Source organism: Triplophysa rosa, linkage group LG20 (genome assembly GCF_024868665.1).
Source record: "Triplophysa rosa linkage group LG20, Trosa_1v2, whole genome shotgun sequence".
Taxonomy (NCBI): Eukaryota; Metazoa; Chordata; class Actinopteri; order Cypriniformes; family Nemacheilidae; genus Triplophysa; species Triplophysa rosa.
The window spans coordinates 17700380-17725829 of NC_079909.1; the positions used below are offsets into that span (position 1 = coordinate 17700380).

General features: G+C 39.8%; 1 protein-coding gene across 4 annotated transcripts in view; it reads left to right on the plus strand.

Moving 5' to 3' along the window:
• LOC130570910 (filamin-B) overlaps positions 1-25450 on the plus strand; it is a 62993-nt gene that overhangs the window by 9600 nt on the left and 27943 nt on the right. For 3 of the 4 annotated variants that reach the window (XM_057361412.1, XM_057361413.1, XM_057361415.1), the window contains exons 2-12: positions 15826-16074; positions 17115-17212; positions 18151-18298; positions 18620-18813; positions 19110-19272; positions 19455-19655; positions 21920-22057; positions 22663-22789; positions 24712-24848; positions 24992-25185; positions 25307-25420. In XM_057361412.1, coding sequence (XP_057217395.1) covers positions 15826-16074; positions 17115-17212; positions 18151-18298; positions 18620-18813; positions 19110-19272; positions 19455-19655; positions 21920-22057; positions 22663-22789; positions 24712-24848; positions 24992-25185; positions 25307-25420 — 1763 coding nt within the window. Of the gene's footprint in view, positions 1-13017; positions 13049-15825; positions 16075-17114; positions 17213-18150; positions 18299-18619; positions 18814-19109; positions 19273-19454; positions 19656-21919; positions 22058-22662; positions 22790-24711; positions 24849-24991; positions 25186-25306; positions 25421-25450 lie in introns of those variants that run through there. The other variant, XM_057361414.1, reaches the window with a different exon arrangement.

Here is a 25450-nt window from a genome sequence, read left to right on the forward strand (position 1 = left end):
GCTTCTGCTCCTCAGGTGAAAAAGATCCTTTTGTGGCCATGAGAAATGTCAGGAAGCTCATTTAAAGAGACTTCTGCTGGTTTCTGCCTCTTGTGGTAGTATTTTTAGGGCCCGGATCACACAAAAGAGTCTTTCTGAGATTACACACGGCCTCATACAGACGCTCTTGTGTTGGGGTAACATGAGACTGTGACCGGTACGCTTCACTTCTGCAGCGTCTCTCTCTCTCTTTCTCTCTCTCGTGCTACTGTTGGCATGGCGAGATGAGGGTCTGTTAGTATCGGATTCTGAATGCTCGGCAGGGTTTACCGGTTCAGTCCATTAGGTGTTTCTTGGGTTCTTTGTCTGTGATTGTTAAGATGTAATTGAAGTGTTTGGAGGCTGTTCTGGGTGCAGTATCGGTTTCTGTTTAACCTTGAATCCGTTTTGTTTGTTCAGTTGCAGAGATGTCTGATGGAGGTGATATTCAGTTCGCAGTCGTTTTATGAGTGTTCAATGAAAGTTGGAGATTTGTGGCGTCATTTTGATGATGAGACAATTTGGCAGTTTAACAACAAAAAACATGCAAATGTTGTCTCGTGGGGTTTCGCTTTCTTAATTCCTTTCTTAATTTTAATTTTGTTTAAATAGTTTTATTTTTAAGTGGCAAAGCTATTCAGTTTTGTTCATTTTACGTTCTCAAGGTTCAGTTAAATTTGCAAGTTGCCTGTTCTGTGAAGTCAATTCATTTTTTTTTTAAACGAATCCTGTTTGAATTTTAGTTAAATTTTTGACATTCGGTTCAATATATTGTGATACTATCTTATGGTAAGATCCAGTTTCATGTATATGTTGAAATGTAAGTTGAGGGTTTTGTTCTCAAAAGGTTTTGGAGCTTTGCAGGACAAGAAAGATAAAATTAACCAAACAGCAATAAACTGTTCTTTTTATTTCTTGTTTTGTCAAACCTCTCTGACTTTCTTTCTTCTGCAGAACACAAAAGAAGATATTTCGAATAACATTGATAACCAAGCATTGACTTCCATTGTATGAACACAAAAACCACTGGGGCATTTCTCAAAATATCTCCTTTTGTGTTCCACAGAAGAAAGAGTCACACACAGGTTTGGAATGACACAAGAAAACGTGTGATTAAAATTGAAGGTGCTATTGCAAAAACACTCCATGAACGTTTCCTCTGGTGTGATTCAGTTGATGTGGATATGAAGGTTATCTTCACCGACATGAAGTTCACCCAGCTCCACCCAGATGATCTTCAGTCTAGACAGGATTGAACACGACTCGTTTCAAAGGCCGAGGAAAGATTACCTTCCCTTTATTTCAATGATTTAATAAGGAGCTTCTTTAGTTTTAATTATACTCCACCCTCATGAAAACAGCACTTACAGTACAGTACACATCACCTCGTACCTTCACTTCATCTCTGTATCACAAACCAGCATCCATCTCGCTCGTGGAGGTGAACTGAGCTCGGTTTCTTTTGATTGAGCGGTCGCAGGAAATAATGACGCTGTGGATTTGGCGTTTTAATTAGATTTGCGGTGGAAGTTTAAAGAGCACACGATGGGATGAGTGCACAGAAGTCGATGACTTTAACAGCCGCTTCTGGATGTCTTAAGCAGAATCAACCAATTCCACAACACTTAGTGCGGCCCGTAATGCGTCCCAGCTGCGGTTACCTGCGAGATGACACGGTCACGCTCCAGAAGTCCCATTTACCCTAACCGAATAACCCGCTTGTTTTGGAGAGCAGGGTAAACCTGACCCACAGGAGAATTGTGGGATGTGTAAAAGGGTAAATTATGAAAGCTGATTGTTGCCCTGCGTTTTCTTTTTTCCTTGGCCCAAAGACTTTGTCGTTGTAAAGACATGTAACTTTATACATTACATTCACCACACATCACCAGTTTAGACTTCTGGTTCCACGCCACATCCTGGATTAAATCCTGGGATAACTCCGCCAGAAACCCTTCAAATGCTCTTCCTCTTCACAACCCCCACGCACGCTTCCAGCGAGCGAGATTAAAACAATCCTCGGTATGAAGCATGAGCTGGCCTCCCAGCAGTTAAGTGGGAACATCATGTGTGTTTCCTGCAGGAGGATGAGCTCATCGCTCTGGAATAACTGGCTTCTCTTGCTGTGTCTTCTAAGAGTCGGGGATCAAACTCCAGACGGCCCGACAAGAAAACATCAATGTTTCATGAATGTGCAGAAGTTCGAGGTGAACGTGTGCGTGCGAGTGGCCGGCGGTGTTCGTTCCTTTTTATGTCGTAAAACAAAGTTTGAATGAAATTAAAGATGTTCCCCTCTGAATTTAACTCGGGGACTGAACACTCAATAGGTGTGGATATGTAAATGTTCATGTTTGTATATTAATCGTGTCAATATTCGGGGCCTTTGGAGAAATGTTTCATGTGCGCGGAGGAGATTTTGAGATGTCTGTGAAGGCCATTAAAGTTATTTTAAAGTAAAATTCTGCTTTTCATTGAGAATCTGGGCAGCGTTCGTGTGTTTTGTGTTAGCGTAATTTGGCAATTTCTATTTGTAGCACTAATCTCCTCATCTTGAAACACGCACGCTAGAAATATTGGGTAATGTGAGAGAAATGCATTACCGTAATGACTCTTAAATGTCGATTATTACATGCACTTATTGAGCGCCGGTATTCATACACCTCAACTTTCCACACTCCGGTTACACACTCCAGACCTGGATAATAGTGCGTAATCATGAGCGAGAGAGAGATTTTGTGTTATAAATGTTAAACTCACCTTCAGTGTTTGAATTGCTCTGGCATCATTCCCAGGGTTTCTTAATCCACTGCTAATGTGTTTTGTGAGGTTTTCTTAGGCATGGATGGTTGCTAAGGTGTTCTTAATGGTTGCTAGGTGGTTACTTATGGACTGAAGTAAAAAAAGCCACCTCACTATAATGATGCAGCTGGAGGCCTTTTTTTTCGTATAAATTTAAGACTGAACTTGAAGCGCGAGTAATCGTTATATTGATAAATGATTGTGTCTAAAGCGACTTTCAATGCATTTGATCTGTACAATATTTTTTAAAATATAAATATCGGTATGTGTTCTCTGGGGATGGAACCCATGAACTGTGTGTTGCAAACGCATTATACAGTATGTAATACTTGAATTTGCAGCAGTACTAGTTAAAGTGATAGTTCACCCCAAAAATGAAAGATCTGTCATTTACTTGCCCTGATTTTCTTCCTTCCGCAGAACATAAAATATATGTTCAAGTAACCAAACATCACTGAACCTCGTTGATTTCCATTGTATGAATACAAAACCGCCGAGACATTTCTCAAAATATCTTCTTGTTTTTTCAAGTATTTCGAGGATGTTTGTTTTAAAGCAGACGGTTGGACTTCAACACCTTTGACATTCATTCAGTATTAATTGGTGAGAGTCAAGTGACCCTCATTCACACCACAAACTCTCGGTGTTGAACGTTTCTCCTGTGAGATTTCTCTTAAGTACAGTGTTGATGGCAAACCGCTCGAGTCTCCGGGGAGTTTAACAAGCCCTTCAGGGTCACATTTGGCTTCTATAGTATTATCGTAGTTTCGTCTGGCCATTAGAAACTGTTAATCATTTCATGTGCTGGCCTGTTTTGAATCTCCTGACACATTAGCTGGTGAGAGCTTCTGTAGTTTGGATTCATTGGAGTGTTTTCATGACTTGACCGGACTGTTAATTGAGAAGCGGGGTTCAGGGTTTTTGTCCCCCCCGTGATCTCCGATTGGCCACCCGTGAAGGGGCACGTTCATGAGCTCATGGGAAAGGAATGCTGTCGTGTAGGTAGGGCCTCACGTGTTCCCGTCACGGACGGATTATGTCATTTCTAGGAGCCCTGAGCCCCCTGGTGTTACCACCACAAATGTAAACCGAGCCTCAATTTTGGCCTTCATTACTGTTTTCCCAATGGAGATGTGCATGTTTGTGTAACAAGGCACATACACCAACAAATAGTTTGTAAGTGGTGTTTACTGGCACAAGCATCACTTTACTACTGCTTTTACTGGAGTGGAATACAGTAGATTTGCGAGAATCCCGGATAGATCACCCGAAAAAAAATGTATGTATTTTTTTATTCCCTCATGTTTGTAGTGGAACACAAAAGAGATTTTGAGAAATGTCTCAATGGTTTTGAGGTCATATAATAGGAGTCCATGCCGTGGTTAAGTGTTGTTTGATTATCAACGTTCTTCAAAATATCTTCTTTTGTGTTCTGCAGAAGAAGAATCTCGTACAGGTTCGACATGACATAAGGGCGAATAAATGTTGTTGTTTTTTTGGATGTGAATACGTTTTTATCCTCATCCTTTACCATTTCTTTGTTTATTTTTTTGTTGCTACAAGTAAAAAAATTGTTTTTGTTTTGTTATTTATTTTCAGTTAATACCTTTAGTGCATCCGTGCTTATTTCAGTTTTTACCTCAGGCAACATTTCTGATTTGTTTTTGTTAACATTTCTAATTTAAGTTTTTCAACAAATATTTAGTCCAATATTTTATTTGACTTTAGTAAACCGAAATATTTTAGTTTTAATAACCTGTAATTCCCTTTGCTGCATCAATAGAAGAGAGTTTACTGCAGTCTTCTCTGTGTCCAGTAAAGCAGCGCGTGTATCTCTCCGTCAGATCTTGTTTCATGATTTTCTTTTGCGTCTGCACTTTAACATCTGACAGTTTAAAGATGATGAGCGTCCATTAGCAAGTTTTACTGCTTTTTCTACTCTGTACTCAAAATTACACGTTACAAAACTGATGAAACGCTCCTCATTGTGCTTGTATTTTGTAAGTATAGACCGTTTTTAAACAGTTTTGTCTCTTTCAGCCCATAAATAACATTATCACAATTATAACAGGATCTCAGTGACTTAAACTGCTCCAGTTTGCCCGTCCGGACGTCTTTAGCAGAGGTCCGTAATAGTTTCCAGAACAACAAAGGCTTGTGCTTCTATAGTTTGGATTTGATTTTTCTCCATCTGTGGGTCATGACATCATCCATGAGGTCATTAGCGGAGCCAAAGGATATGACGGGCATCCGTAATGCTGCGTTTTAACCCCAATTAAGGGCCAAAGTCAAGGCGGGCTCCCGAGGGGGTGTGAGTGTATCCCAGGTGTTTTTTGATAAATGGGGTGTGTGATATAAACCACGGTTCGCCTCCTGCGCTTAATGAGAGTTTTTCTGTCTCTCAGGAATCCAGTGTGTGACAAAAGAAGCTGTCCTCTTTATTTATCTGCTGTAAAGAAACAAACGTCTCTCTGTGATAATACATTCAACATTTAATCACTGTGACATCTCATCACCGGGTCTCTAGGGATTCTCATGGGTGTTTATCCGGGGGAAAGAATCTCCAAACTGTGCTACTTATCTAGGGACCACCGTGTCACATTTTGAGGGTGGGCTCGCAGAAATACCCTAGCAACTGCTGAACGGTACCATGGCAACCACTCATGACACTCATGGCATTGTGGCTGGGATGTTTTGCATGTTCTCTGTACTTGTATTTGTGGCCTGTTTTGTTTTACTATTTACCATTTACAGAGTAAGATTTGATGCAAAATTGCATTTGATTTCTTTTAAAATCAATTAGTTCAGTGTTGTTTGATTATCAACGTTCTTCGAAATATCTTCTTTTGTGTTCTGCAGAAGAAGAATCTCGTACAGGTTCGACATGACATATGGGCGAATAAATGTTTTTTTTTGGTGGTGACTAAGATTTTATTTACAATTTCTTTGTTTATTTTTTTATGTTGCTATAAGTAAAAAAAATGTTTTTGTTTCGCTATTTATTTTCAGTTAATACCTTTAGTGCATCGGTGCTTATTTCAGTTTTTACCTCAGACAACATTTCTGATTTGTTTTTTGTTAACATTTCTAATTTAAGTTTTTCAAATAATATTTAGTCCAATATTTTATTTGACTTTAGTAAACCAAAATATTTTGGTTTTAATAACCTGTAATTCCCTTTGCTGCATCAATAGAAGAGAGTTTACTGCAGTCTTCTCTGTGTCCAGTAAAGCAGCGCGTGTATCTCTCCGTCAGATCTTGTTTCATGATTTACAGAGTAAGATTTGATGCAAAATTGTATTGATTTCTTTTAAACATTATGTAAATTGTGAAGTCTAAGAACAGAGCAACACACCTATTAAACATCAACTCCTTTTGTTTTAAACTTGGCAAGGTCAAGTGTTGATGTTGTTGACAGTCTACAGGTGCGTCCAGTTCCTTGTTTTTATTTCCTCTTGGGATTAAGCTCTTTGTGTTTGTCATCCGTGTGGGTGATGGTTTTTAATAGATTTTTCCTACACGTGCCGTAGGAGTCTGAACACATCCTTGGCTGTATCGTGATGCTCTTTGGTTTATGGGATTAATGTGCTCAACACTGAAACACTGGGTGAAATAAATCAGTTTAGAAAACTGACTGTACTTGGAGACTTCCAGAGGCAGATTTGTGATTTAAGACGTGCATAAGGTTTAAAGATGATTCATGTAAAACCGTGTCAGAATTGAGAGAAATGTATTGGTGTCGTGAGGGTTTAATACTGTTTTTTCACAACTGTGATCTCGCGTCAGACTGGATCTGCAGGTCAAACACATTCATGTTTATAGTTGTTTCATTGACGTCCTCCTTTTCTATTTTACAGAGAAAAACTGAGATGAATGCAGAGAAAAGCTTAAACATGACAAACCACATGCTTTGTGCAAGAATCTCTCTCAATCTCGGTTTCTGTCCATCTCGTTCTCACGCTCTGTGTTTTGATGAGGTCATGACTCCTGAGGTCTTCTGTCCATCACGACAACCCTGGACCTGACCGAACATACCACTAGATGAAGTTCTTCATTCTCTTTGAGGTCCTGAGGAGCCGTTGGATGTTGTTAATCAGATTTGTAACTGTTTTAGTCGAAACACTTTTCAGACCCTGTGATGTTTGACTAACGTTCATGCACATTTAATGGTTTACTGTTTGTAACTTTAACTCATTTACAAAGTTCTACATTCATGTATTTGAATGTAGAACTGTTGTATAAAATATTTTGGCCTTTTTATGTTAACAGTCTGGTGCACTCAAAGAACCATTTAGTCAAAGGTTCTTTAAAGAACCATCTCTTTCTTACTTTTTTATAATCTGAAGAACCTTTTTTCGCCACAAAAACCTTTTGTGAACAGAGAGGTTCTTCGGATGTTAAAGGTTCTTTGTGGAACCGAAAAGTTCTTCTATGGCATCACCTTTTTTAAAGAGTGTTAATTGTGTGCAAATTGAAATTTAATGGTTTTCTTTTTTTGTATAATTTTGACTTTAGTCTTGTGATTAAACGTTTCTTTCTTTGACTGTAATTCGTGGTTTCACATGGTCTTGTGTTCCCTTTGGCTTGATCTTCCATCATGGTCACGTCTTGTGTGTGTTGACGTGTGGTAGTGAAAGCAGTGTGTCATTACACAACAGCTGTGTGTTTCTCTTGCTGTAATGAAACTGCGTGTCTTTCCGTGACTCTTCACCTGGAGAAGCTTTGACTCGTGTCTTGAGGTCATTTACCTGTAGGCATGACTTTAAAACCAGCACACGCATCCACACATGCTACAAACATCTCGTGTGAAGAAACATCAGTGACACAGCAGAGGAAATAAAGCTCTTGAGTTTGCAGAACTTCATTCTGAACTTTAGTTTGTTGGTTCCTGTCTGAACCGCCTCGGGTCTTCAGCAGGTCTTTTGTGTTTGATGGTGATACGGCATGGATTGTGTACACACACTTCCTCCAGTATTGTTGTTTTTCTGTTTGCTTCGTTTCTATAGTAACACACACACACACACACACACACACACACACACACACACACACACACACACACACACACACACACACACACACAAGCAGTGAACTCTGAATGCTTTCTGTGTGTGTATACGGGCGGATGTTGCTCTCATGTCGACTCCTTACAGTCATTACCTGATAACCCTCTAAGCGCCATACTGGAAATCTTTATTAATAATCATTTAAATAATACTTTCGTTTTACTATTTAGGATTATCTTTCTGTCATTGTTCTTTTGAAAATACAACGTGCTTCCAAATTTAGTGTATTAAAAAACTGCTGAAATGTTTTTGGACAAAGTAAAATGTTGAGCTCTTATCTTGCTTATTTGTCCTACACTCTTAAGAAAAGAAAGGTGCTTCAAAAGGTTCTTTGATGCCATAGAAGAACCTTTTGGTTCCATAAAGAACCTTTAACATCCGAAGAACCTTTCTGTTTCATAAAAGGTTTTTAAAAAAGATTCTTCAGATTGTAAGAAAGAGATGGTTCTTTTGACTAAATGTTTTTTGTGGAACCAAACATGGTTCTTCTATGGCATCGCTGTGAAACCACTTGTATTTTTGTTTGATTTAAGTCGTTTTGTATATACAGCGTATAAGGTTAGATGTGTAGTTTGTGTATAGTTTATCTAATAATTATAATCTAATCTAATAATATTTGCTTAATAGGACTAGGTGTTATAATCCCACTATTTCAGAACAGTTGAATTAAAAGACGCATTTCAGCAAAGATGCTTTGAATCTGAATGTTGATTTTTTGTTTGTTTGTTTAATTGTTAACGCAATAAACTGTACAAATACGGTTTATTATCGTCATGCAATGTAATCTTATTTTTCCTTTGATTTTAGTCAAAAATACCTGGACATGTTGATAGATGTTTTAAAGCTGATCTTTCAAAACCTTTTTTCTCAAAACGTTCCTTTTCTTCCTCGAGCCTCTAACATTTGGTTTGGTCAGACGGTGGCCGATTTGGAGATGTGGTATTGTGTTTCTAGTGTTTTTGTGATGTTCTGAAATGGATTTCCAGATGCACAAATTCATCTGATCTCATGTCATAAATTTCCATAATCCAGGATTATTTTCCACACCGGTGGAATACAATCGAGCGATTCTTTATCGCGCTAAATGACAGAAGTGTTTCCCGTGTGCTCTGCAGAAGGTCTAACAAGATCCCACCCAATGATGTTTCTCCATGAACTGTTGATAAGTTAAAGTTCTTCTGTCTGTTGTACGGAAAGTTCTGGACATCTGTGCCGTCCTGTGGGATTGTGGGTAAACCCCTACTGTATGTGTGTCAGTCTTGAGAAAGTGGTTGGCGTAATGGTTCGTTGGGTTTAGGAGACCCGCCCGGAGGAAATCTGTCGTTCCTGCCTCTTATTCTCACCTAATCTCATGAAAGCAGAGCCTCGGGGGACACGCCAGCAAAGGAGCGAACACACACATCCTTTTATTTCATATGTCATCATTACTCCCTTCATACAGTACAGTCTGAATTTTTTTCTTTTATTTCTCTTAAGTCAGTTTAGTCCCTTTTGCTTTTTCAGTGTTTGAATGTTGAAACTTACAGGTAGTCGCTGATTGATGCACATTGTTTTGTGCTGTGTTCACACCAAACGCGAACAATCGCGTTCCTTGCTCTTTATTAGTCGTGGGAGAAGGTTTTGAAAAAAATTGTTGCGTGAGTAACGCGAGCTGGCAAATATTTTCAACTTGCGGAAGACACGATTGTTGCATGTTCGCTGCCTGATTGGCGTCATTCGCATCGCCTGCCGCGAGTTCGCGTCTATTCGTCTTTGCATTGACTTTGTATGTGATTTACAGTCCTCGCGCAAATTGCTTAGCTCTAATGTGAACCCCCATTAGTCTTCATCGTTTTTTTAATATGAGAAACACACTGTAATGTTCAGTCTTCAGGTTTTTACGTCGTCTTGCTTTACTATAAACACGCGGTTCATTTGATTCTCGCACAGATTTGACTTTCAGAATGACGTGGTGTGAGATAGCCGCCCTGCTTGATTCCAGTTGCTCTGTGTAATGTTCGGGTCGAGCTCCATCTGGTCCGATCATAATTCAGTTTCATAGGCTTTGTTGATGTATCTAGGTCTGTTTCCAAGGTGATATCGATAATAATAATAATACTAAACCGTGAGCATGTTCATTCTTTTATACAGTAACCTCATATGAGCTATGGTGTTCTTCTATGAAGATTAGTTTTATTTAATCTGTTTTGTATAAAACATTTAAGCTTTGTTGTCTTTATTTGTAATGAGCGGATGACTCCCCTGTTGCCCAGAGTATTATCCAATAAACCTTATCATATCCTTTACTGATGTACAGTCCAGACAATGTTGAGTTGTTTCAACTCCACCGTTGGGTTTAAATTGACCTGAAAAGTCCATATTTGACTCAACCTTGGGTAATAACCCAGCGGGTTTTTTTTTTTGGAGTGACATGCGTATTCATTCTGGGCCATGTTTGTGATTTGTTGATTTTCGGTTGATTTTGTTCCTGTGCTACTTTGATTTGTGCAGTCTTGCGTGTGATTGTCTGTCTTCTGGTTGTTTGTAGTGATGCTGTAGGGATGTGTTTGTATCCGAGACTGATTCACAGGGTGTAGCGTGATGCTGATTTGTGTCTTGTCGTAATTGGATTGTGTCAGTGTTTGGATGGAACGTTGGACTCCTTCAGCAATCCCTGTTTTTAGACGTCCGTTTGGATTTCTCCTCCAGTTGGAATCCGTCTCTTTGATGTAAATATTAAGACTTTCGTGATCAACTTACAAATGAGAATATGTTCTGGTGGTTATGAGGATTTGGATACTGTTAAAGTGATTTTAAAGTGACGTTCTGTCATGTTGGAAATGCTTGTTTCTGCAGATGTTCTTCAGAGGTTGTGCCGTGTTGTTCCCTAGTGAATTCTCAGCTGACTTGCCCCGTTCATGTTTCCATGACTTTATTTTGCAGGGAAAGACCTGTGCGTCATTCCTGGGGTCGGAACAAACTGGCAACCTCCCTATACTCTCATACTGTGACTCGGATGCCAACCGGGTCACTGGGCTTTTCTTTAAATGAATACACTTGCCTCGAATGCTCCCAAAGGAACTTGGTATGTTTAGTAATAATGCATTAAAAAAAAATAATGTTTGCAATGTCATCCCAATACGTGGCTCCATGTGGTGTTTATAAGCAACTTTCCAAAACTTGATTATGTGGGAGCCAGTTTGATCGAGTTCCTGCTGTCATGGCAACCTTTATTCTCGTTTCCTGAATGCAGACGGTCAGGGGTCATGGTCTATTGTTGAGCGGGTCTCTCTCGCGCGCGGGGGGATCCTTATGGAGTTCTCATTAAGCAGGAGCTTTGGGAAGGCGGAGCTTTTATCCCTCGCTGTATAACTCTCATGAATTATGCCGTGGCCACTGGCCAGCGGTCCAGAGATGCACTGAATCCCAGCTTGGCACCGAGCTTCACGCGGTCCTCTCGAAGCCTGCCAGAACATTCCACACGTCTGGTCCGTACCGATGGAGGCCGTGAGCTGATCCACGCAGCCGGTCACTGGGTCACGCCTGATTTTCAATGTCTGTCTTGTCGTTCAGGTCGTCTGCTGTTCTGTATGTGTTCGTGTTTAGTTGTTTGTGGAGTAATAGTTCAGAGAGAATCTTGCTGGGCGACTGTTCATTGTGTTGCAAATTTGGTCATACAAGGTTTTAGAAGGACAACTGTGATTTATAATCTTTTGTGTTCTGTAGAAGAAAGAAAGAAAGGCACACTGGTTTGAAATGACAGGAACTATGCCATACAATGTGATTATGAAATGTTTTTTTTTTGGGAAAAAGCTCATTCTTGAAAAAGCTTTTTTTATTGCAATGTATAGTATTTCCACTTTAAAGGGGTGATATGACACGGCTAAAATTAATGTTATAGTTTGTTTTAGATGTAATGCAATGTGTATACACGATTTAAGGTTAACAAACGCTGTATTTTCCACATACCGTGCATGTTTGTATCTCCTCTTTGCCCCGCCTCTCTGAAACGCGCGGCCAGTTAACCAGTGCGTAGTGATTGGTGGAATACTGCAAGCGTGTGAGGGAACTGTAACGCCTCTTACCATATTCGGAACATCAGGTTCCAAAGCAATTGTACTGACAGGTGATAAAATGTCATCGGTACTTCCTTATCAATTCGAGCCCGAATCTGATCCGGAAAATGAAGATGATCAAGCCGATACATCAACTTTGCCAGCGCGACTTGAGCAGGATGTAAAGGATTGGTAAGGTTTTTTAAAAAAAATTGTTAAATAGTTTAAAACTATAGCTAACTGTTTTACCTTTGATATACGACGTTATAAAGATTTTCCGTTAGTGAGCAATCAGTGTTACGCCACGTCTTACCACATTACGCCATTTATAAATACGACATTTGTTGCCTCTAGTTGGAACATAATTACTGATTATTAGGACTTATGTTGTCTTTTTTCACGTTGCGCGCGTGTCTGCACGTAACGACAAACTCAACTCGCGTTAGTCTGTAACAAAGTCTTTTACAATGAAAATATACTTACAGGCTGCGAATCTGAAGCGCCAGACTGTCCTTGCGAAGTTGTAATGGTCGGAATTACCACACCTTTTAACCAAAGCTTTCGTGCACAGCCTGGCCGGATCTCTCCCAGGTTCATGAAGCGATCATCTGTGAAATGCGCTGCACACACTTGAATATTCGGATTGTACTGTTCTGGAACAGTATTGTAAATTAAACGTAACCATTCCTTTTTAGTTGTCTCATCTTCTGGAAGGGCAAACAAAGAGGCTTTCTTTTCGCAACGAAACACACAGCGTCTCCACGACATGGTTGCGGCGGCGACGATACAATGAGATTTACAAGTACGCCCACCTTACTTGCGTATACATTGGGCGGTCTTAGTCAAGTCATACCACGAAATGACGTAGATTCGTGGGTGTGTGGTTACACGAGGCGTTTAAATTTTTGCAATTTATAACACACCAAAGACACAGAAAAACACGTATTCGCGCCATATGACCCCTTCAAAATACTCCAGCATCATATAAACTGCACTGGAATGTCACATCTGTTATAAGAATAATGACTGAATGATGTGAACTCAGTCGGTCCTGTGATCTTGTGTGTTGTGTGTTAAAGTTCAGCGGAGCTCCTCGATGTTCTGCGGTGAGGTGGAGGATGTTTGCGCAGGATGGTGTGTGCATGCGTGTGTTTGTCTAACCCCCCCCACACACACACACTCTCACACACACTCTCACACACACTCTCACACACACTCACACACACGCACACACACACGCGCACACACATGTCTGGTTTACTATCTCCGTGGGGACAGTCCATAGGCGTAATGTTTATTATACTGTACAAACGGTATATTCTATCCCTAACCCTACCCCTAAACCTAAAGATCATAGAACACTTTTTGCATTTTTAGATTTGTAAAAAATATTGTTTTGTACAATCTATTAGCTTTTTTGCCCATGAGGACCTCAATTTTGGTCCCCACGGTGACACGAGTCCCCATGTGTTGGTGTGTATTCAGGTTTAGGTCCCCACCGGGATATACAAACATGAACGCACACACACACACACACACACACACACTCACACACACACACACACACACACACACACACACACATGCAGCCGGGCTTGTGCTTCTGTGAATGCATCTCTGTGTTCACAATCACTAACATGTGTCCATTCCTAATGCAAACACTTCTTTTGTCTCAAACTGAATCACTTTCTGTGTTTTCACTCTTGAATTATCACCTCGTTTCGCTGATAGCCGAGCGTGTGACTGATCATAAATGTTTGTTTTCAGCACTCCACATGTGTGTGATGTTATAAAGTTGAATTAACTTAAGTTCTGTATTTGTTCCTTTTAATGAATCATGCTGAAATCCTTCTTTAATGGGTGTGATGTTGATCTAAATGTGTTTACTGGTACAGCCGAGCACTCCAGAAGTTCTCCGATAAAATACTGAGTCATTCACGAACGCATCACTCCACCCAGTTTATTCTTCATTTATTGCTCGTGTTTGCTAGAGCTCGACCTGTACGTGGTGCAGCCATTACTATTGATTTTGTTTATTAATGCACTGAAAAAGAGAACTTGTAGAATTTGCTTAAAAAATATTTGTGCAAATTGTTACGAGGGTTGTTTTAAAGTAAAATGTGCTGCTAATTCAAGTCCTACTTACTAACCACAATAAAGTAAATTCTACTTATTCAATACGTTTAGTATTTGTTAAAATAGTAAGTATTACTTTAAGTAAACGAAAAAAGATTACGTTGAACAAAAACATTGTGTTCTTCACGGTTCACTTACTTTCATATTGAAATATGCTATTTTTTACAACATAGATGGTCAAGTGAGAAGAGACTGGTGGTCTCTGTACTTTGTAGCACAGTTACTGCTCAACAAGTGAAATAACACACTTCATGACTAATATTGTGCCTCCTTCAGCCTAGGCACAAGCACCGCTTTTCTGAACAACGATAACCACTTAAAAATCCCAAACTTAAAAATAATAGCAGAACTCTCCTAAATCTCAAACTTAAAGGAGCTGTATGTAACATTGACACCTAGCGGTTGAGCTTGGTATCGCAGTCCAAATTCAAAATATTGGCGGGGGTTTTTCTCCGCCCCTCCTCAGACGCTCACAGGAGTTGCCAGACACCTACAGGAGTGTAATGGAAAGCATAAACTCTTACACTGTAAGTTTATCGGATCATATACGTTTGCAGTGGTTTTTTGTATGCAAATATAACTCTATCAGCAGCTCGTTTCAGAGGTCGCGTCCTCCGGAGGACGCATTTACCGGCCATATTTAAACGAGACTGCAATAACCGTAATAAAATTGTATATTACTCCTTGTAAGTTGTAAAATTATATAGTAATTCTTTCCAAGTTTGCAACGTAATAGTACCGGAAAGGGTGCTCTGACCCAGATCGTTTGTTTGCTGCAATATGCTGTGATTGTCGCCAGCTGGCAACCGAGCTGTCGAAATACACTAGTGGGTAAATCGTCAGTGGGCGGGGTCACACGACGGACCAAAACAAAAACCGACATTCCGGCACGGAAAACCCATTTTTAGAGTGGAATAACTGGTTATAGAATTGTTTTTTTGGACAAACCAATATATGAATTTAGCATGTTTTCTAAATGTCTACGAACATATTAAGGTATTGTTTCGATTTAATACAGTAAAATTATTACATAAAGCTCCTTTAAAAATAATACCAAAACTCTCCTTAATCTCAAAGATAAATCAACACAAAATTTAAACGTCTTTCGTTTTAATAAAAAACACTTAAAATGAATAAATTAATCTGGAAAATTAATCTCCTAATGCAGTCAGACGTAAAGCATGCTGGGAACTACAGATCAACTGCCGAGATAGTTATATCTACAAAAACTATTTATGTCGTCTCAACACAAAATAAATAGGTCAACTTAATTGTGCCAATTTAAATGGGTTTAACATATAATTCAATTAAAATTACTCAAATCTTAGTAGATTTTATTCCCAAGATTTTTACGTTATTTTAAGTCCAATCTTTTGTTAAAAACAGGAACGATTCTATTAAGCCTATTTTAATCGTTTCTTTTCATAAAGTCTACTAAGGCACATAATCATTTTTTTCTGTGTGTGTGTGTGTAGATATTTGAACAGTTTACAACATCTCGAGATCAGAGATTTTGCAGCGAGCGCTTTTGAAACGTCAAAGCATTGTGGGCAATGTTTAAAAAAAAAAAAGTTCAGATCTAGTTTGTTTATAAAGTAGATAAGATTCAAACCTGTGCCCCTCATACGAGCACCAAAGCTTGATGTCTCCACTATACCACCGTTCTGACTTTGACCTCATCCTCAGATCTCCCACATAACATGACCCAGCATATTTCAAAATGTGATGATCTGCTCATGACATCTCTGAATCTCATTTATTCCCGTGTTTTACAGACAGTAAAGCCATCGTGGATGGCAATCTGAAGTTGATCCTGGGTCTGGTGTGGACCCTCATTCTCCATTACTCCATCTCCATGCCCGTGTGGGAGGATGAGGACGACGGCGAAGCCAAAAAACAGACGCCCAAGCAGAGATTGCTCGGCTGGATCCAGAACAAAGTGCCCGACCTTCCCATCACTAACTTCAGTCAGGACTGGAGCAACGGCAGGGCTCTGGGGGCTCTGGTGGACAGCTGCGCTCCAGGTGAGCTTTTGGACCGCGTTACCGTGTTTCACTTCAACATTTTTATTTGTGCAGACGTTGATGTTCACGGACAGCTGGGCTTCTGGGTTTGTTTGTCAGGAGATGCTGAGTTGAGCAGAAAACAGCTGTGAGAATCAAACGGCACAAGTGCTTCTGTTCTGTTTCAGTGTTTCTAATTCAGCGGTCAGATTTAGTTCAATATTTTCTTCCTCTGGAAAATTGTTATGTGCATTAGATACTTGCGCTGTAGGTTTCAAACTAACGTCCCCAGAAAATTTCAGAGGAAAAAGACGAAGCAAAAATTGTGAAAGTCTACCGAACATTAATAAGGTTTCATTTTTCTTTCTAAAGAGTTCTCACTCTTCAACATGCATACATACTTTCTAGAATAGTTTATATTTGTTTTGTGTTTTTTCTATCTACAAACACTTTTATCTCACTCCCTGGGGTTTGTATTCTTGGTTAAGCTGCTGTGGGACAAGAAATAATACTAGAAATAAATACATTTGTTTTTTGAATACATTTTAATCGAAAGTGTTGTTTTTCTGGTATATTGTATTGTATAATATACAATACATTGACTTTATTATATCACAGTATTTATCTAACACTGTTTAAATGTTAGATAAATAAATAAACATAAATAAATGCTAAAAACAGATTAATACAGTGTATATATATCTGCAATAATGGTCACTGTTCATACAGAGTTGGTCTCTACCTGCACTCCCAAAAAATGTTGTTGTAATGCAATATTGTGTGTATAAACAGTACAATAAACAAGTCTGGTTTTATGCTAACTATTTAGTCTAAAGAATGGAAAGTTTCACTATAAAGCGATAAACCCTGAAAGCTAAACAGATGTGTAATAAACTTGAATAATGTCACAATGCTTATATTTACTAAACCTGTGTAAAATGTAAAGTCCAGTTGTATTTCTAGCCACACATATTAAATGTAATTATGCCATGTTACTGCATTTTATAATTGATCCATCTCCATTTTGCGGATCTTGAAATAGTTTGATTTTGTTTTTTAAGGACTGTGTCCTGACTGGGAGATCTGGGATGCAAAGAAGCCGGTGGAAAACGCCACAGAGGCCATGCAGCTGGCTGACGACTGGCTCGGGATTCCACAGGTCAGAGACACTCATCAGCTCACAATGAGATTACAATAAATCACCATAGAGACGTCACGGGGCGTTCAAAGTTTCAATACTGAATCCAAGTCCAGCTTTCGTGCTAATGTGTAAATATCAAGCTGAGATAAGACTGAGGTGGGTCTTGTGTTTGTACAGTATGAATTGAAAAGAAACGACCACAATGGAAATGTGTCGCCCTCCTATTAGACAAACAGAGTTGATGTGATACTGAACACACCTGAATCACGCCTCGGCAAACACGCACGTGTTTTCATCTGATAAACGCTTAACTTCATTCAGATCATGTCACATAAACTTTGTGTGTTTTACACTCTTTCAATACATTTTCCTGGAAGGAATTGAGACTAAAGTTTGGACACCATTTCATGTCTCTTGTCCTGTATTTGTGAAGTTATGACCTATGGCAACGCAAAAATACCTCCAAATATTATTGATTCGATGAAATGAAAAGTGTTATGTATTAACTGTAGTTACAATTATTCATGAGACATTACAGTGCATTACAAGGCATAATAAATACATTATTATCCTTTTATAATGCATTACACATAAAGGCTATAAGTAAAGGTTTACCCATTTGGGGAAACGTTTAATGCTGCTGGCGTATTTATGCAATACTTTTTAATATGCGGTTTTAAAATATTATGCAGAAATGTTATACAAATGTGTTTATTTATATATATATATATATATATTAGACAAAATGTGTAATTTCTCCACCGCTGTTGGCAAAAATAATGGCAGTTCTCAGTTTGGACCAGTATTACCTGTTTGTCCGTACGAATCCTATTTATTGTTTTGCATTGTTTACTTTCTTTACTATCAGCGTATTACTTGTAGTTGACCGTGCAATTTGAGCTGGGATTAAAGACAGTTGTTTAACATTCATAAAGCGACACGCTCTCTGTTTGCAGGTTATCGCTCCCGAGGAGATCATTGACCCCAGCGTGGACGAGCAGTCCGTCATGACGTATTTGTCTCAATTCCCCAAAGGCAAACTCAAATCTGGAGCTCCTCTGAAACCCAAACTCAACCCCAAGAAGGCTCGTGCGTACGGTCCAGGTGAGAGAGACGCGTCATCCGTGTCATGATCACGGAAAATCCTTCATTGATTTTCTGGTATCGAGAGCGGGTGTTTGCAGTTACTGTTCGCATCACGGTATCATTAATCACTGCATCGTTCTGTGATGTCACTTCCTGTTAATCTGCCTTTGCTTGTGTAAACCGTGAAAAGTGCTCTAGTAATAAAGTAAAAATGAAAGTAAATGATTTGTGGAACATTTGCCTGAGTCGACTTTGCATATCACAGATGACAGATTTCCGAAGCGTTTGGGAACCCACGGATGTGCGTTTCACTGCGTTTGTTCTCGTTTCTGTTGACAGGTATCGAGCCGACAGGTAACCGGGTGATGCGTCCGGCCGTCTTCACGGTGGACACGTACAGCGCGGGTCAGGGACAGGTCACGGTTTATGTCGAAGACCCAGTGGGCCTTAGAGAGGAGATCAAACCCATGCTGAATGAAAGCAAGAAGACTTACAGCGTGACCTACACCCCACAGGTCACGGGACCTCACAAGGTCAGAATAACACAGATGTCACCGTTTCATCCTCCTACAATTCTTGTCAAACCTGCAATTTTCAACATTTCTATGTAAATATATAGCCGCAGATAAAATCACGTCACAGAATTGCCCTGAAACAAAAATAATCATTTTACTTGAATACATACCAACAAACAGTAAGTTCAGAAAAGTCCAGTAGTTTTATCCACAGTTGTATCATCATACGTGCGTGTATAAATATGAAAAGACTTTGTTTTTCCATGAATTATCTGTGAAATATGGACTGGAGATGCGGTTGTGTTTGTCGGCAGGTGACTGTGCTTTTCGCCGGCCAGCAAATTCCAAAGAGTCCGTTTGAGGTGAATGTGGATAAAGCGCAGGGAGACCCCACGAAAGTGACGGCTAAAGGCCCTGGACTAGAGCCACTGGGCAACATCGCCAACAAACCCACATACTTTGACATCTACACTGCAGGTGTGAGACGATTAAACATCTGATCACATTTTTTTCCGAGACTTCACATATATATGAACAAGTACATGAAACAACATTACACTTTAACAAGGATGCTTGACCTTTATCCCCCAGTTGATATAAATGCCGTCGTGTTACCCAAACCCTTTCTGCTCGTTTATTCTTGAAACCTTTTCCTTCAGGAGCTGGGGTGGGCGACGTGACGGCTGTGATTAAAGACCCTCAGGGCAACAAGAACACGGTTGAGGTGGTGATGGAAGACAAGGGTGAGAGCGTCTACCGCTGCACCTACAGACCCGTGCAGGCTGGACCTCACATCATCAACATCACGTTCGGAGGCATCGCTATTCCCAAGAGTCCTTTCACTGTTAACATCGGTCCAGGTAACTGAAGCGGCTCAGAGGATGCTGGGTAATGTGGGGTGTATATTTAATGAAGTACAGCTGAGAGCGCTTTATTAGTGCACGTCATGAATAATTGAGACGTGATGTGAAGTCAGCTGATGTTACCGTGCGCGTTACGGCTCTAGGTGGACTAATAGAGAAAGTGTTGTTGTGTTGTGTTTTTACACGCACTATAAATGAAGCTGCGGTTCACCAGCGCGCTTGTTTGAGGCGTTTGTGTTGCTGCCAGCTTCTTTAAACACGGCTCGTGGTGGAGTTAAGGTCACAATGTGTTTCCGCATCTCGACGGTTTTAGATTTTATATTAGAAATGCGAGCCTGTGAAGCGTTCGCTGTATATACTTTTCTTTCAGAGGTTCTTGTTTCTCAAAGTAGGGTTCAGATTGATCACCCACGAAATTCCTTTTTCCTGAGACGGCTTTTCCAAACCAGGTAGCGTGAAAAGACTTGAATTGTTTTTCCTGTATACAGTTAAACGCAGTCGTGCTGCTGGGTAACCGGATTATTTTCATTCTTTCAGGATGAACCGTGAGCGCATCGTAATCATTTCTCTCATTGCTGTTAAACGTACAAGTAGTCTCACGTCGACACATTTTCCTTTTTAAATCATCTCGTTTAATCGAGCACGTCACCCATAAAGATGAAAAGTAATGTTTAAAATGACAGCTGGTGCTCGTCTGGGGGATTCAGGTTCAAGGGCGAAAGCAAATTTTTGTACTTCACTTTCTCTCTTTGACATGTTAACAGTATAGCGTCGGTGCATGGGTTGCGGTTAGCTTTACTGCTCTCGCAAGAATCATTTTTATCACTCTTGTTCATTTGTAATGTTTAAAGCAAATGTGGCGAGCGGCTTTTGATGAGCGTGAGCTCAGGAACCAGAACTACTGAACAAGGCCACATGTGCTGTAAACTAGGGATGTGCACATCGATGCTGCAGTATCGATACATCGATACTCAAAAGCTGCTATTTAGGTATCGATATTTTCTGAAAAGTATCGATTATCTTGTTAATTACATTAATAGTTTCAGCATAAATGTTGTTAGCTCTGCGCATGCCGATCAGTGACGCTATGTTATGAAAGTAGCTCTCGCGGCAGTTTGACGTCACACACGGATCGGTCTCCGGCTGCGCAGCGCGAGCGACGTGGTCACGTGATATTCAGGCACGTACACATACACAACACGCATGCATTGCACACTTCCGCATCAAACAGAGGAGGTGTTGACATGTTGCTTTTCTTAAACTCCAATCTACAATTTAAAGTTTAGGAATTCTTAATCAGCAATTGAAGTGAAACACAAGTGAAAGTATGCACGGTTTATGTTGTTTATAATTTTGTTAATTGTATTAAGATTTTTGTTAGTTAATCAATATATAATTTTTTTTAAATACTGTATGTAATAGTACAAAAAGAATGATAAAGCCTAAGAAAAATGGCCTGTTTAAAAATAATAAGACAGTGAAAATATGCACATTTTTTGTTCATTTTATTAAGATTTATGTTATTTAATCAGTATTTTTGTAAGAAGGTTGTTTAAACATTTTATTTATTTGTTTAAATTGCTTTTTTAATAAATTTGTTATTAGTAGCCAGTACAAGTATGTAATTAGTTTTTTTAATTGAAATTAGATTTTTATTTTTAAAAAGCATCAGTATCGGTATCGGTAACATTTCAAGAAAAAGTATCGGTATCGTATCGAATAAAAAAAAATGTGGTATCGCCCATCCCTACTGTAAACTAAAATCACACCCGAAGGATAGCGGCTCATGCATTTCATCAGATATTTTAAGTTTTACGGTAAGAAATGAACTTATTTCAAAAGCAATCGATTTCGAAGCCAAAATCGATTATATCCCTTTTAAAGTCGACATGAAACTGAAGTAGCGATTTTCTTTTTTTCCTTATTATGACGTATATCCGAGTGAAACAACTTCTGAAATGAGAAGAAATGTAGGGCGGGACTTGATTTCGGTCATCAAGTACTGATTGGATACTGCAACACTGTGTAAAACAATTAGAATGATTATTTTTAATTTCATGCGACTTTAAATGAACGTCTGAAAATATATTTTTGTTGTATTAGCACAGTAATTCCCTCAGGAACCGCACGTTATTTTGGTCACAACATGGAGTGGAATAACTTCGATTTCAGTCTCTTAATTTAATTAATTTATGCACTTAGTTAATTTAATAAATCGATGATCTATAAACGATAGTTTTTTTTGCGTGTGTGTGTTGCAGCGTCTGTTTCCAGCGCGTGCCGTGCCACAGGACGAGGTTTACAGCCCAAAGGTGTCAGAGTTCGACAGGTGGCAGATTTTAAGGTGGACACTCGTAACGCTGGAAGCGGAGACATAAAGGTCACTGTCAAAGGACCCAGTAAGTGACCATCAGCTGAACCAGTTTACTTCTTCAACACTATTTCTCTTTTTTTGGCTCTTTATTCTGGGCATTGCAGACTTCACATTACTAAATACTACTATCCCTTTAAAGTGATGGTTCACACAAAAATGAAAATGCTGTCATCATTTACTCACCCTTTTGTCATTTCAAACCTGTATGACTTTATTTCTTCGGCAGAACACGGAAGAAGATATTTTTTAAGAAAGTTGGTAACTGGCACCCATTCACTTGCATTGGTTTCGTGTCCATACAATAGACGTGAATGGGGGCCGGCGCTGTTCCGTTACCGACTTTCTTCAAAATATCTTCTTTTGTGTTCTGCAGAAGAAAGGTTTGAAATGAGTGAGTAAATGATGACAGAATTTTCATTTTTGTGTGAACATCACTTTAAGAATGAAGAGTTGACACGCATTTCCTGGTTAAAGCTCAAATCCGTTCGGGGTAAAAATAAAAACTGGTTCCCTGGTTCACGATGTTCTGGATTGCTGGTTTTAATAAAGCTTTCTTTGAAATACTTTAACACCCGTTGATTGAATAAAGCGTTGATGTTTGTAATGAGTCGAATCGTTCTTCACTTTCAGAAGGCCTGGAGGAGCCCGTAAAACAGAAAGACGCCTCAGACGGAGTTTACTCTTACGAGTACTATCCAAACACACCTGGTAAATACACGGTCACCATCACCTGGGGCGGACAGCACATTCCCAAGAGGTGAGCGTTTCCTCCACCAATCCATCTCCAAACAGGTTGAATCCAAACGTCTGGCTATCAACTCCAGATGTTACGTGTCTCTTTTCCATCAGCGTTCTTCGCTGCCAGCGAGATAAATCTGTTCAGGATTGTTTAGTTATAAAAGCATAAACAGAGCGGATGCACAAATGTATGCCAGAACCTCATCTAAGTCCAAACAGGCCGTGTTGTTGATGCTTCGTGCATGTTCGGTGTGGTGTCGAAGCGCTCGAGTTTATTGTCTTCAGTTTGTTCACCACCATTAGGGAATTTATCTGGTTGGAAACACTCGCTCGTCTATCTGAAATGCTTTAGCGTCGGCTTTAAAATGTAGGTCACGTCCACTGCCAAGACGACTCATTAGTATGTAACCCTTGGCTTTGAGAGCATGAAGTCCGGCGGCTCTGAAAGAGTGTTTTTTTGGAAAGTAGCATGACATCATCGGTAAGAGAGAGAGTTTGGAGACGTCGCTAGGGACCACCGGGAAGCAGGCGTGTGCCGTGTGCGCACGTTCAATCCCATTCAAGCGACCTGATGAGTGTAGACCGTTTCGTGTAAACGCATCTTATTTGACAGACGGCGGAACGCAAACGATTGGCGTGTTTTCGGTTTGATTTGTTTCCTCGTAGCGTGCGGTCACGCGCTAAAGTGCTGGTGTTTTAGAGTCCCGCTGCCACAATGAAGAATTAAACCAAAAATGCTCGCCTGATGGTAATGTTCCCTTATTTAGACATTTTTTCCGGGTTTTATAAGATGTCGTGTTGTGTGGCCCGAGGCAGCAGGTTGTGTTGGGACGTCGGCCAATCAGATCGCTGCTCTGTCGGAGACTAAACGGCTGAGTGAATGAGACCCAGGGATGAATTCACACAATCGCCCTCCTGTTCACCAAAACCTCAACTCTGTACGCTCACGCGGGGGAAAGCGAGCCGTGCGTGACCCCTGTTAAAGTGAAATATTGGCCTGCTGTGGTTATGAACACGTTTCTGATGAGATGTTTCCTGTACAGCAGCGTCGCACGGCAGATTTCTACATGAGGACATTTGAAATGGAACATTCTGGCAGTTTAAGAGTCATTTGTTTCTAGAAGATGTTTAGATGTATGGTGGTTTGACACGTAATGGATGTCCTAATCTAATCCTAAAACAATATCGGTCTACAACTAGTTTTAAAGACATAAACATGATGGATGATATCACGTAATTATTTCATTATTTATTCACCCTTAAGTCATGTCAAACCTGTATGACTTTCTTTCTTTTGTAGAACACAAAAGAAGATATTTTGAAGAATTAAAGCGTTAATGACCAAACCACATTGGTTGCCATTGACTTTTATTCAATGAACCGAAAACCACGGAGACATTTCTCAAAATCAGAGTTGTGTTAGTTTTGTTTTCAGATTTATTGTAGTCTTATTTTAAATGAGCTTTGTTTGTTATGTGCTTTTGTCACTTTATTTTTTTTTTAATCTTTATATTGCTATATAAATTATGAAAAATTATTTATTTTTTTGCGTAAACAACATTCCTAATTATCGTTTAGATTTTCAATGTTTTCAATTAATATTTAGATTATTTATTTAATATTTCAAAATATGTTCTTTTGTGTTCCCTAGAAGAGTCATAAAAATGGTTGAATTTTTATTTTTGAGTGCATGTATAAATTTACGTTTGTAGTATCAGATTATCACATTAACACGCGACATCCACAAAGTGTCCAATTTATTTTTACATTTATGCATTTAGCAGACGCTTTTATCCAAAACGACTTACATTGCATTATACTGTACAATTGTTTCTGAGTAAATCCCTGGGATTCGTGTAAAAATGTTGCCTTTATTTTTTTATTAAAATAATGTCATGTAATGTGACGTTCATACATTGGTTTGCGTTTTCTCTCGTTCAGTCCTTTTGACGTTCACGTGGGCTCTGAAGCCGGACCGCAGAAGATTCGTGCGTGGGGTCCGGGTCTGGAGGGGGGTGTTGTGGGACGCTCTGCAGACTTTGTGGCTGAATCCATCGGGACTGATGTTGGAGTGCTTGGTGAGGCCACCGGAGCTTCTTATCACATCTCATCATGAGATCTCATTATATTGAATACATTTGACAAATTCAACTGATTATTTGATCATTGTAGCATTTAGGGATAATAATAGTAAGTAGTGATATTGTTGGTTTGTGAACAGGTTTTGCCATCGAGGGTCCGTCTCAGGCCCGGATCGAGTGTGAAGATCAGAACGATGGATCGTGTAATGTGTGTTACTGGCCCACGGAGCCGGGCGAGTATGCCATCCACGTCATGTGCGATGATGAAGATATTGAAGACAGTCCCTTCATGGCCTTCATCGTCCCTGACGACAAAACCAACAACGCCGGCCAGGTATCAGATCAGGAGCATGTGCCCTAGCTAGTGTACACTAGTGAATAACAATACTAGTGACGTTTCAGCAGTTTTGATGCCACAGCAAATATAAAGATTCATGTAAACTTGACTCGTGCAGGTCCGGGCATATGGACCAGGACTGGAGAAGTCCGGCTGTATCATAAACAAGCCGGCCGAGTTCACCATCGACGCTGGAGACGCTGGACACGGACCACTGAAAATCCTCGCACAGGTTTGTCCTCCAACATCACGTGCGAGACGA